This window comes from Dipodomys merriami, unplaced genomic scaffold (assembly GCF_024711535.1).
Source record: "Dipodomys merriami isolate MVZ:Mamm:240054 unplaced genomic scaffold, mDipMer1.0.p SCAF_10, whole genome shotgun sequence".
Lineage (NCBI taxonomy): Eukaryota > Metazoa > Chordata > Mammalia > Rodentia > Heteromyidae > Dipodomys > Dipodomys merriami.
The window spans coordinates 6,136,783-6,150,134 of NW_027202271.1; the positions used below are offsets into that span (position 1 = coordinate 6,136,783).

Genomic DNA, 13,352 nt, shown 5'->3' on the forward strand with positions numbered 1-13,352 from the left:
AATCAGGAGACCTTCAGTGGGCACCGAGAGCTTTTTCTTTCCTCTATTGGTCTGATGATAGTAACTGGACTCTAATGAAATATCCTAGTCAACAATCTAATCAACACTGGATTGTAAAGGCAATTTAATAACTAAAGGAATGTGTATCTCAAGAGAATGGGGATATTATCCTCTACTGTTGAGATGGAAAATCTGGAGGCCATGTGGAAACTAGATAGTAGGGCAGATACTAGAACCACACAGAACTAAAGGAGGATAAACACCAGATACCTAATCCATTCAGTGGCAGAAGGATGGGTAAGAAGAAACTGAAAATACATCCTCGAGGTGGAATCAACTGGATGATTTTGTCAACTGATTTGCAATGTTAAGGCTTTGTTCTACTTCGTACACTTGAAAAACAGTTGGGGGAGAGAGAAACTGGGAGAAAACAAGGGAGGGGTAACCATGTTTGACAAGAAATGTACTCATTACCTCACTTACGTAACTGTAACCCCTCTGACACCCTTATAATAAAATTAAATTTAAAAAAGTCTTTTCTCTGAATTTGTTTAAGAAAAAGGACATCCTTGAGAACATTTGGTAATAGATTCTGAGCTCTTTCACTTTTTACTTTTTTTTTTCTTTCACTATTTATATCCACAAGGCAAAGGACTACGTGGCTGGAGCTACAGGGCTGGCAGCGTGGAATGGAGTAAGATTTACAAGATAGTGCATGGGTCTCGAATCTCCTCTTCCTTTTTCTCTCTCACCACTCAATGATCGTCCCTTTCCTCATACAATACAGAGCAGAATCTCTAATTTTTAGGAATTTAGGTTAAGAATTAGAAACAGAAAGAATCCCACGGACTCCAAATTACTTGAACTGATTCAAAACTTTGGCAAAGTAGCAGGGTATAAAATTAACCCTCAAAAATCAATGGCATTTCTGTATGCCAACAATAAGAAGAGCGCAGCTGAAACCAGGAAAGCAACTCCTTTTGTAACAGCCCCACAAAAAATAAAATACCTACTACTAAACTTAACTAAAGAAGTGAATAAAGGGCCTCTCTGATGAAAACTTTAAAAACCTGGATAAGGAAATCAAAGCTGAACTTAGGAAGTGGAAAAACCTCCCATGCTCCTGGATTAGAAGGATCAACATCGTGAAAATGGCAATACTTCCCAAGGCCATCTACAAATTCAATGAGATACCTATCAATATTCCAACCTCATTCTTCAATGAAATACAAGAAGCAATCCAGAAATTCATATGGAATAATAAAAGACCCCAAATAGCAAAAACAATTCCTAACAGAAAGAACAGTGCTGGGGGAATATCAATACTAAATTTCAAACTCTACTACAAAGCCATAGTAATCAAAACAGCTTGGTACTGGCACAAGAACAGACCTCAGGACCAATGGAATAGAATTGAAAACACAGAAATGAACCCACAGACCTATAGCCACCTAATCTTCGATAAGGGAGCTAAGAAAAATGGAATGGAAGAAAGGCAGCCTCTTCAGTAAATGGTGCTGGCAAAATTGGTATATCACCTGTAGAAAACTAGAGTTAGATTCTTATATATCACCTTGTACCAGAATCAACTCCAAATGGATCAAAGACCTAAGAGTCAAAGCAGACACCCTGAAAACATTACAGGAAGGAATAGGAGAAACCCTAGATCTACTTGGCACAGGCCAAAATTTTCTTAATAGAGACCCAGAAACACAACAAATCAAAGAAAGGTTGTACAAATGGGATTGATTGAAACTTCAGAGCTTCTGCATAGCAAAGGACATAGCTAGCAAGATCAATGGAAAACCCACTGACTGGGAGAAGATCTTCGCTAGCCATACAATGAACAAATGTCTCATATCTAAAATATACTTGGAACAACAAATTAAATCCCCCAACAACAAATCCTCAAAGAAACAACTGCCCGAATAATAACTGGGCTAAAGACTTAAAGAGAGACTTCTCTGAAGAGGAAATAAGAATGGCCAATAGGCACATGAAGAAATGCCCAATGTCTCTAGCCATGAAAGAAATGCAAATCAAAAGAACACTGAGATTCCACCTTATCCCAGTTAGAACAGCTATGATCAAGAACTTTAATAACAACAGATGCTGAGGGGATATGGACAGAAGGGAACCCTACTGCATTGTTGGTGGGAATGTAAATTGTTCAACCACTTTGGAAAGCAGTATGGAGTTTCCTCAAAAGACTCCACATAGAGCTCCGTTATGACCCAGCAATCCCACTTTTGGGCATTTACCCAAATGATCACAAACAAGGCCATACTAAGGCTACCAGCACAACTATGTTTATTGCATCATTACTTACCATAACTAAGTTATGGAACCAACCCAGATGCCCCTCAGTAGATGAATGGATCAAAAAAATGTGGTATATATACACAATGGAATTCTCTGCCTCCATCAGAAAGAATGGCATCGCCCAATTTGTTAGGAAATGGAAAGACGCGGAAAAAATTATATTAAGTGAAGTAAGCCAGGCCCAAAGAAACATAGGTCCCATGGTTTCCCTTATTTGCAATAACTAGTACATGTGTAGGACAAGCTATGTACATATGACCATATAAAATGATGTTAAGTGAAATGAACCACAAGATAGGGACACAAATGTTTTTTTCTTTCTTGCTATTATTTCTAATGTATTTATAATGTAACATGATTTTTTGTTTGTTTGTTTCTTTGTATGTTCCTCCCTTACGGTACAACCCGTTTTCACTCTATTTGATGCCGGGGCCCTGCATCTTGTATATACACTTCTCCAATTTGGAGAGGGGAAGGAAAAAACCAAAAATGCTTAAATAGGGATATAGGTTAACCCACTGTAAAAATGAGATATAAGAGACACTAGTTGAAAATGAACTTTACAACTTCGGAGGGGGGAAAGGGGGAGGGTGTAGTTGTGGAGGTCTGAGGGAAGGGATGGTAGGTGAAAAACAAAGGATCAAGCAACAATGCTTGATAGGAAGTGTACTCATTATCTTGCTCATGTAACTGTAAACCCTCTGTACAGTATTTTTACAATAAAAAATGTACCAAAAAACATTCGAAACAGAAAATATATGACTAGCATTTATAGAAACAAGCATTGACATAAGAATTACTTTTATTGGCAGCTCCTCATTATTATTCAAACATAAATGACTGTTACACTAGTACTACAAAAGAACTGGAGGTATGACTTAAGTGGTAGAGTGCCAGCCATGAGCAAAAAAGGATTCATGTCCCAGTACTAGCACCAAATATATACAAATACACACCCATACATACACTCTTAAAAACATAAATAAATACATAAATTACTACAAAAGGTCCCTGCTATCTTATAAAGTTAGCTGTAAAGGGTACAGTGACAGATGCCTGTACTCCAAGCACTGGGGAATCTGAGGCAGGATGATTTTCAGTTTGAGGCTAGCCTGGACTACTCACAGAAATCTTGTCTCAAAAATAATAAAATGATTTTTAAATGAAAAAAAATAAAGTGGATGTGAAAGTCATTAAGAAAGAACCTGTTATCAGATTTAGTTAAAAGAAAAAAAAACAACAACTGTGCCAGTCCTGAGGCATGAACTCAGTCTCTGAGAGCTTTTTTTGCTCAAGGCTAATACTCTACCATTTAAGCCACAGCTCCAGTTTGGGCTTTTTATAAGGAGGTGTGGAAGGGGTGTTTGACTGGATTCTTATAACTCTCCTGCCCACGCTGGCTTCAAATCATGATCCTCACATTGCAGCCTCTTGAGTAGTTAGGATTACCATGAGTCATCTGCATCTACCTCAAAGGACAGAATTTTGAAGGTTCAGTTTATCTAGAAAGATGTGTAGTCATACCTTTTATTTTCAAGGAAGCACTTTAAATATAAGCCACCAATACAAAAACTGATTATAATTCTAGCTTCATGAGACCCAGAGTTTTCTCTTGATTAACTGGGCAAGTACATACCTCCTAACAAAAGTCTACAACATTTAACCTACAAAATGTAGGTGTTAGTAAGTTAACTGAAACAGGATCTACAGTAAGGTTCTCCTAAGGTACAGGTTAAAAAGATAGCTTAGACAGCTTAGAGGGAGTGCAAGGAGAATAAGAAGAGGAAGAAAATGAATGCTATTTGACTATCTCTGAAAAACAACTTAATTTAAAATATGAGTGAAAAGTGAGAAGGTTGGGAAATTGTGTGTATGTGCATGCATGTACATGTATACACATGCTCCTGTGTATGTCCATGAATGTGCACTAATATAGGGGTTTGAACTAAAGGCCTCATGTTCCAGCTTGGCTTTTTTTGCTCAATGCTGGCACTCAACCACTTCAGCCACACCTGTACTTGGAGATAAGAGTCTCTGAGATTTGTTGGTACTGGATGACCTTGAACTGTGATCCTCAGATTATAGTCTCCCCAGTTGCTAAGATTTTAGGCATGAGTCAGTTTTGAGGATTTATGAGAAATATTTGAGAAGATATGACATGTCAAGTTTCTTCACATAGGACATGGCATAGCTCATTGTCAGGTGCATCAACAGAACTGTCCCAACACCAAAGACAGACTCAGGTCCCTTTCCCTGGACAGTGGGGGAAAAAATTAAGTTTGTTTCAGAATGTTCCTCTAACCTTCTTTGAAGACTAGATAACCTTTAAAGGGCAAAGCTATTTGTGTTATCTTGAGGAAAAAAAAATCACCAGATCTTGGTTTTATTTACAAAGACTATTTATTACCTGTACTGAATAATGGATCTTGTGTTATGCTGGGAATGAACTACCCTGAAGCAACAACTCAGGAATTAAGGATTCTTTGTGAAATATCTATCTTTTGGATATTTTTATGCCTCTCCCATTATTTGCTTGTATTAAATACAGAGCACTGAAAGTCTGAACCTCACAGTGAGTTGGGGAGAAAAAAAATCTTTGACATAACCAAAGTTCTTTTAGCACGGATTTTTATCAGACTCAAGTTTAAGAACATCTAAGAAAATAGAAATATACACCCTCAAAGTACTGCCTATGTACTTAATAAGACAAGAAAAAATGGTTTGAAAGCCTACCAATAATCTGAAAAACATTCCATTCTCCCATGAGACCACCAAATGGAAAATCTCTGTGCTGTTCTTCAGCTCCATGTAATAGAAGTCAATGACACTTTAATGTAAAAACCAAAGAACTATTCCAATTCTGCTTAAGATTTTTTAAATCGCTCTTGGGGATTTAGAAAATCGATGGCAACCTTTATTTAAAACCATATTGGATGAAATTGTTGATTTTAAATAAGTCATCATGTGTTATGAAAAACAGGAAAGCTTTACTACAAACTGAATAGAGTATATATTGCTTTAGTATATTGGTTTTGTTTGTTTGTGTGGGTTTTTTTGGGGTGGGGTGGAGAGGATTGGTCGTGGGGCTCAAACTTGGGGCCTGAGCTCTGTCCCTGAGCTCTTCAACTCAAAGTGAGCATTCTACCACTTGAGCCACAGTGCCACTTCTGGTTTTCTGGTGGTTAATTGGATTTTCCTGCCCAGGCTGGCTTTGAACTGAGATCCTCAGATCTCAGCCTCCTGAGTAGCTAGAATTACAGGAACAGGGTGTGAGCAACTGACACTCTGCCATTACATTATTATTTAACAGAACTAAGACTAACAGATTAAAGCATCCTGGTGGCCCACTCCTATGATCATAGCTTTGAAGGAAGCCAAGATTTGTGCCCGGACAGACAAATCCATGAGACTTTCATCTCCAGTTTACCAGTAAAATTCCAAAAGTGTAGGTGTGGTTTAAGTGATAGAGCATCAGCATTCTATGAATAAGCCAAGTAAGAATACTAGGCCTTGAGTTCAAGCCCCAGTACTGGCATATATGTGTGGGCGCACTCACGCACACACGTACATGAATGAACACACACACACAGAGAATGAACACCATTCTATTTGACCTTCTGAGTCAATCATGTATGTGTAACAACCTCCCACTGAGAAAACTGCTGGAATTTTGCAATAACCTCTCTATTATAGAAATGTTTTCCTTGCTAATATTCAGAAAATTATGGGTCAGCTTGTCAAGAAATGATTTGTCAACAGCAAGTTGAAGTTCATCTAGTAAATGACAGATATGCATTGCTTTGGGTCAGATGACACTGTACTTCCTTCCACATGAACAAAATAAAAGCAACCCATAAGAAACAGTGGAAGAAAGGACTGCTTTCCTCTCAAGGCAACAGATGTCAACCACAATGAGCATTCAATTGCAATGTCATTACTCAGAATTGGATATCTCAAGAAACTACAGAAAAATTCCCATCAAAATATGATAAATACTTGCCCTCTCTGACCAGTCTGCAAAACAGGATTTGCTGAAATGGCCACAAGCAAAATGAAAAAGAAAATGACTTATGAGAAGACTTGATGACCTAATTGCAAAATTACTACAGGAAAAAATAAAAGAGATACAGCCTTCCGCTCCTGTATATGATAAACATGACCCCTGAAGAGCTGAAGGTAAAGCAAATCATGTTCTTAAATGAATTCATGGAAAGATCCTGAATAAATTCCCCTTCCTATCACACTCTTCCTTTGTAGGCTAGGGACTAAGCGCTTCATCAAAGGCAAAACAGAGCCAACATTTGCCTGGTTTAATGAGTTCATTAGCTGATAAAATTGCACAATGTAAAAATCTTGCTGGGTTGAATATTTCTGAAGCAGTACCTAGCAAAAATTAGGACGAGGTTTAATTTCAACAAGCCTCTGGCATGCTACTTCTCATAAATGCCTAACTATTAAGATTTGAGGATTGGAAGGGTGTGGCTTAGTGATACAACGCTTGCCTAGCATAAATGAGGCCTTGGATTCCATCCCTAGCACTGCAAAAAAATAGTGTGTCTATATGTATAAGTAAACAAATATATTGTGTGCATGCATGTGTAGGTAAATATACTAGTATTTACATTAAGCTTCTAAGGAACCAAAAGGCAAAGCAAACTTTCTAGCTAGTATTCTTCCTGTAAAAAAAAATTAATTACCTATTAATATACCTATTTTTTAACATGGCAGGTAACTCATAAACATCCTCTGCCCCAAGATTTTAACACATAATACAGGATTATAAAAGGTACTCCCCTACTGTCCCAAGGTCTGCAGTCTGTCTACATCTGCCATGTCTGCCTCCCTCCCTGTCCTATTGTGTATTACCCTGACAACCACCCTCTTGTCTCCTTTCCCTTTGCCTTCTGCAAGTGTCACACACATTGCTATTCGTCATATTTTCCTCCTCTGATTCTGTTTTAAAACCCCAGTGCAGCCAGGCACCGATGGCTCACCCCTGTAATCCTAGCTAACCAAAAGGCCCAGATCTGAGGATCAAGGTTTGAAGCCAGCCTGGGAAAGTCCATGAGACTCTTATCTCTAATCACTGAGAAGGCTGGAGGTAGAGCTGTGGGGCTCAAGTGACAGAGCACTAGCCTTCAAAACAAGATCAGCCACAGCTCCATGACTGACCAAAAAAAAAAAAAAAAAGCTCAGGGACAGCCCTGAGTTTCAACCCAAGGACTAGCACCAAAACAGAAACAAAAACAAAAAACTGTGTAGAGCAGAGAAGTAGGTGGCAGGTGTGGCACTTCATGTGTGGCCTTTCCTAAAGTCTGCTGAAATGGCTCCTATGGCAGGGATCTGGGGAAACTGTGTCCATAACAGGGCCATGGCAGCTTTTTTTTTGTTTCTGGTTTGGTGGGGGGGGGGGGGGGGCGTTTTTGGTCAGTTGTAGGGCCTGGGCACTGTTCTTGAGCTCTTCAAGTAATCTACCACTTGAGCCACAGTGCCACTTTCAGTTTTCTGGTGGTTAACTGGAGATAAGGTCCTCATGGACTTTCCTGCCTGGGCTGGGTTTGAACCCCAATCCTCAGATCTCAGCCTACTGAGTAGCTAGGATTACAGGCGTGAGCCACTGATGCCTGGCTGGTGGCAGCTTTGCTTTCCTTTCAGGTCAAACCAGCAATTCACTTCTTATTTTCTACCATGAAATTAAGTTGATTTAGTATGATCAAGCAAGCCAGCATAAAGTGTATGAGCCCACAACTCTCATTCCTAGGTATTTCCCCAAGATGTCTTCAGAAAAACCCTACTTCTAATTGGTTGATTTTATTATCCTGGTTAAAGACAATTATTGTTTCTGAAATAATAAACTAACAATAATAATAACAATAAAGCTCCTGATAAAGACTCTCATCTTCTCATGCCCAGAAAATTAACAGATTAAGATTCATCTCTAGTGATAATGGACAGCCCTACTTTCATACGCTGTCCAACTGATTGCCCAAGAGATGACCTAAAACTCTCAGTTCATGTCAATCAAGCTGAGAAATGCACATGACAGAGTGGTGGGCAATAAAAAACCAAAATAAAAATTTAAAAAAAGATCTTCCAATCTCAGCCTTCAAATAACTGTCACTAAATGTACTAAACATATTTCTTAATCCTAAAACAAGACTGAAGCCAGGTGCTGGTGGCTCACACCTGCCCCTTGCTACTCAGGAGGCTGAGATCTCAGGATCCTGTGCCGGAAAGTCTGAGACTCTTAACTCCAATTAATCACCAAAAAGCCAAAAGTGGGGCTGTGGCCCAAGTGATAGGTCACTGGCCTAGAGCAAAAAGCTCAGGGATAGCGCTCAAGCCCTGAGTTCAAGTCTTAGTACTGGCACCAAAGGAAAAAAATGGCCTAAATTATGGGTGAAATAGTGGTGGGAAAAATGGAAAGAATGATAGAAAGGGTGACACTGATCAAGATGCATTGTCCTCATGACCTGACTTATGAAATTGTAACCTTTTTGTACAACTACTTCATAATAAATTTTTTTCATAATAAAATTTAAATAAATAAGATTATAGTATTTTTAAGAACCTGTCCAAACCAAGTATATGATGACATACAACTATGATCCCAGCAGTGATGAGGCTAATAAAGGAGGAGCTAGAGCTCAACACTATCTGGATATATAGAGAATTCCAGGCCAACTTGGGCTACATAGAGAATTCAATATTACTGAGGGCTATATAGAAAGACCCCATCTCAAAATCAACCAACTATCCAAATGTGTATATAATAAAGCAATAATGATAAATAGGGTTATATATTATCTATTCCCAAGAAATAGTGCCCTGAGACTTCTGATAAAAACAAAAGCAAAAAGAACTGCCATCTTATGAGATTCAAATTTTTACAAAGTCTATTTAGTTATATATTCCCAGTAGCCATGAAACTCAATCAGTGCCCTGTCAATAAAAGCATGGCTAGACCAACCAGATGTTTCTTAAGGGTATGAAATGACGCTACATGCTAATGCTCTGTAGAAAAGATCAGTGATATCCATTACCTCTAAATAGGCCTTTTAAAAAAGTAAATCAAATTGTCTTTATCTCACATAAATTAATAAAAACAAATTCTAAATAACATTTAGAATTTTTTCAAAACTGTGAAATTCAAAGTTTTCCACTCATATATAATTAGCACATGGAGCACTACAAAATACACACTTAAGTAGGGCTCAGGTGGCTTAAGCCTTTAACCCTAGCTACTCAGGAGGATGAGATTTGAGAAATGCAGTTTGAAGCCAGCCCAGGTAGAAAAGCCAGAAGACTCTTATCTTCAATTAACCACTAGAAAACTGGACGTGGAGCTGTGGCTCAAAGTGGTAGAGCACTAGCCTTGAGCACAAAAGCCCAGGGACAATACCCAGGCCCTAAGTTCAAGCCACACAACAACAACAACAAAAACAAAACAAAACACTCCACTGAGCTATCAAAGATAGGAATTTAGATAGGGCAAAACGTTATTTGTAATTTAAATAATTTTTAAAAATACTATTAGAAATAATAGACTGTTCAAGTGAGTCAATTATTTTGAAAAGCAAAATTCTTCTTGTGCTTGAAGTAAGTTGGCCATCTGTAAAAGCTGCTTCTGAGAAAGGTGTCTATAATCCAACTACACAGGAAGCTGAGAGTAAGGATCATGGTTCAAAGTCAGCCCAAGCAGGAAAGTTCATGAGACTCCTACCACCAATTAACCAACAAAAAAATAAATCCAGAAGTAGAGCTTTGGCTCAAGGAGTACAACATCAGCACTGGAAAAAAAAAAAAAAGCTAAGGTGCAGCACCTAGGACCCACGTTTAAGCATATTAAAAAAAAGCATATTAAAAAAAAAAGCATATTTAAAAAAAGCATATTAAAAAAAAAAAAAAAAAAAAAGGAAGAAAGAAAAGCTGACCCTGCTAGCCACATAGCAGATATTGAAAAGTATCCAAAATGACCTTCATGTATAAAAGACTCACAGTTAGGACTTTGGTGTGTGCAATAAAGTAATACCATCAGGCTACTGTGGTGCCTGAATCCCATAAAGTTAAGTCAAGTTGTATGTAGCAAACATGGGAGATATCTCACTATGTTTCTCAGGCTGGTTCTGAACTCCTGTTCTCAAGAGATCTTCCCATCTGAGCCTCTTAGTAACTAGCACTAACCCTGCAAAACAAGGATCTGCTTCAGCAGTGTGCATTCTATCCATGGAAGAAGACAACATTCAAGTCCACTGTAGTAAGAGCAAATGACTAGTCATACCTAACACCTGTGTTTGACACATCATGTATTTTTAATAGGGGTATGTTTGTTTAGCATGTCCTCAAGAATAAAAAATATATAATCAGCATCTCCATCTGAGCTGTCAGTTAATGTAGAGACAAAAGGAAGATCCAGGCAGTTAAAATAGAAATTTGGAAAATGTAAACTAACTCATTGTTTAAAAATGTTTTAAAATTTTCTACCTTTATTCATATTTACATCCTGCAAATTTATTTTATAAATCAGACTGTCAAGATTATAAACACTGGGCTGGGAAGGTGGCTCAGTGGTAGAGTGCTTGTCTCACATGCATGAGGCCCTGGGTTCGATTCCTCAGCACCACATAAGCAGAAAAAGCCGGAAGTGGTGCTGTGGCTCAAGTGGTAGGGCGCTAACCTTGAGCTGAAGAGCTGAGGGACAGTGCCCAGGCCCAGAGTTCAGGCCCCACGACCAGCAAAAAAAAAAAAGATTATAAACACTGCCTGAGAATTTGCTATAAATTATTACACAGTATATTCTCTGAAAATAAATTCTCACATATTAAATAGAAATTTCCTTTTCTTTATCTAGAACATGAAGTAGTCCATATTCTTTATAACAATCAGTATGGAAATCAATGCAAACATGAAAACAAGGCACTCTGTATTGTTATTGAGGTTCTGTATTCTGACAATAGCTCACAGAATGACCTTTGAAATTAAGCTGAAAGGTCGATAATGTGAATATATTTTTATACCTAAGCAATTTACATATATTATATATTCAAAAAATGCACAAAAGATGACAACTATGCCAAGTATATCTAGTTTACAAAAAGTGAAAGATAGTAAAAATATGAAAATAGTAATTACATGAAATAGTACCATATAGTAGCATTATAAGAGTGCTTTGCCTTTACTAAAAGTTATTCATTGTAGTTTGGTCATATACATAAAACTATTATATATTCTTTAGTTATATCAAGTAATACTAAAAAATAGAACTTTTAAATAAACCCACTATAGGTTTTTTAACTTCCTGTTAAGTTCAAATATCCACATACCTGAGCCAACCTCCTTCTCTTCTTCTTCAATGTTGTTTTTGATGCTGTCATATTCCTCATCGATGGTCTGGTTACCACGCATCTGAGACAATATTCTACGGGCCTTCTGTGTCTGTCCTTTCTGAATTAGCCACCGAGGACTTTCAGGCAAAAACAGAAAGCCAAAGAACTGTATAACTGCAGGAATTGCTGCAAGTCCCAACATATACCTGGAACAAGAAATTCACACTCATGTAAGCACTCGGTCAATCTTTACCACACATTTTTGTGTTTATGTTGATCACAACAATATATAATGTTTCTTTTTGCCGTATATTATATGCACACATACCTCAAAATAGGTATTTTCATACTGAACTAAAAATCAAAAAATGAGAAAAATCTAATAGTCCTCTCATATAAATTACCATAAAATAGGCAAAAGTCACAATTATAAATACATATTCTGAAACAAAGACATAAAAAACAACAATGTGCTGGGTACCATTGGCTCATGCCTGTAATCCTAGCTACTCAGGAGGCTGAGATTTGAGGATTAGTTGTTTAAAGTCATCCAGAAGAGAAAAATCCATGAGACTTTTATCTCTAAGCAACAAAATGGCTGAAAGATGGGAAAACACTGTATCCCAATATATACATGGATCAATTTCTGTGAATCTATTAAAATAAGTTAGCTGTATATTTTAAGTGGTATATATGGTTTGTGAATTATTTTCTAAACAGAGCTTCTACTTTTATTTTTAAAAAGCTGATCATCATGAATCATTTTATACCAAAGAATTAATCAGACACAAAATCCTAGTAGATTCTACAGGTCACAGTAGATGGATTCTGCTTCAGTTCACAGAGGAAGATGGATGGATGGGTGAATTGTCTTCCTCCTGCCCCACCCTGCTAATAAAAATCGGTACCTCACACACACTAGGCAAGCCCTCTGCCCCAGCTCATAAATGATTGAAATTTAAAATTATTCTCAGCCAGGCACTGGCGGCTCACACCTATTAGCCTAACTACTCAGGAAGCTGAGATCTGAGGATCATAGTTTAAAGAAATACCTGTGTTTGTGAGATCCTTATCTCCAATTAACTATCAAAATTCTGGAAATGGATGTGTGGCTCAAAGTAAAAGAATGCTAGTCTTTGGGTTTTTTTGGCAGGGGCGGTCCGGTTGTGGGGCCTGAACTCTGGGCCTGGGTACTGGCCCTCGGCTCTTCAGCTCAAGGCTAATGCTCTACCACTTGAGCCACAGCGTCACTTCCAGCTTTTTTCATTTTGCTTATGTGGTACTGAAGAATCGAATCCAGGGCCTCATGCATGCAAGGCAAGTGTTCTACCACTGAGCCACCTTCCCAGCCCAGAATGCTAGTCTTGAGCACAAAAGCTCACGGTGCCCAAGCCAAGAGCTCAAGCCCAGGACTGGCACACATACATACACACACACTCAACATAGGGTTGCTATGGTTGAGATAAGTATCCTGTAAAGGCCTTCATTGCCAGCCTATGACACTATTGGGAAGTGATAGACCTCTAGGAAGTGAGGCCTGATAGAAGGAAGTTAGGTCACTGGGTATATGCCCTGGAGACACTGGGATCCCAGTCCCTTTCTCCTGATGGCCATTCAATATGCATAACCATTTCCTCCACAATATGCGCCTGCCATAATAACTATCATACCATAATCTCTAAGAAACAGACCAACAGAGCACGG

The 13,352-nt window shown here is 38.2% G+C and overlaps 1 protein-coding gene across 1 annotated transcript in view; it reads right to left on the bottom strand.

The window, feature by feature from the left end:
- The window catches only part of Slc2a13 (solute carrier family 2 member 13), a 349,959-nt gene that overhangs the window by 267,481 nt on the left and 69,126 nt on the right, over nt 1–13,352 (bottom strand). Inside the window, exon 3 of the mRNA XM_070038876.1 lies at nt 11,646–11,854. Within this exon, the coding sequence (XP_069894977.1) occupies nt 11,646–11,854 (209 nt within the window). The remainder of the gene's footprint in view (nt 1–11,645; nt 11,855–13,352) is intronic.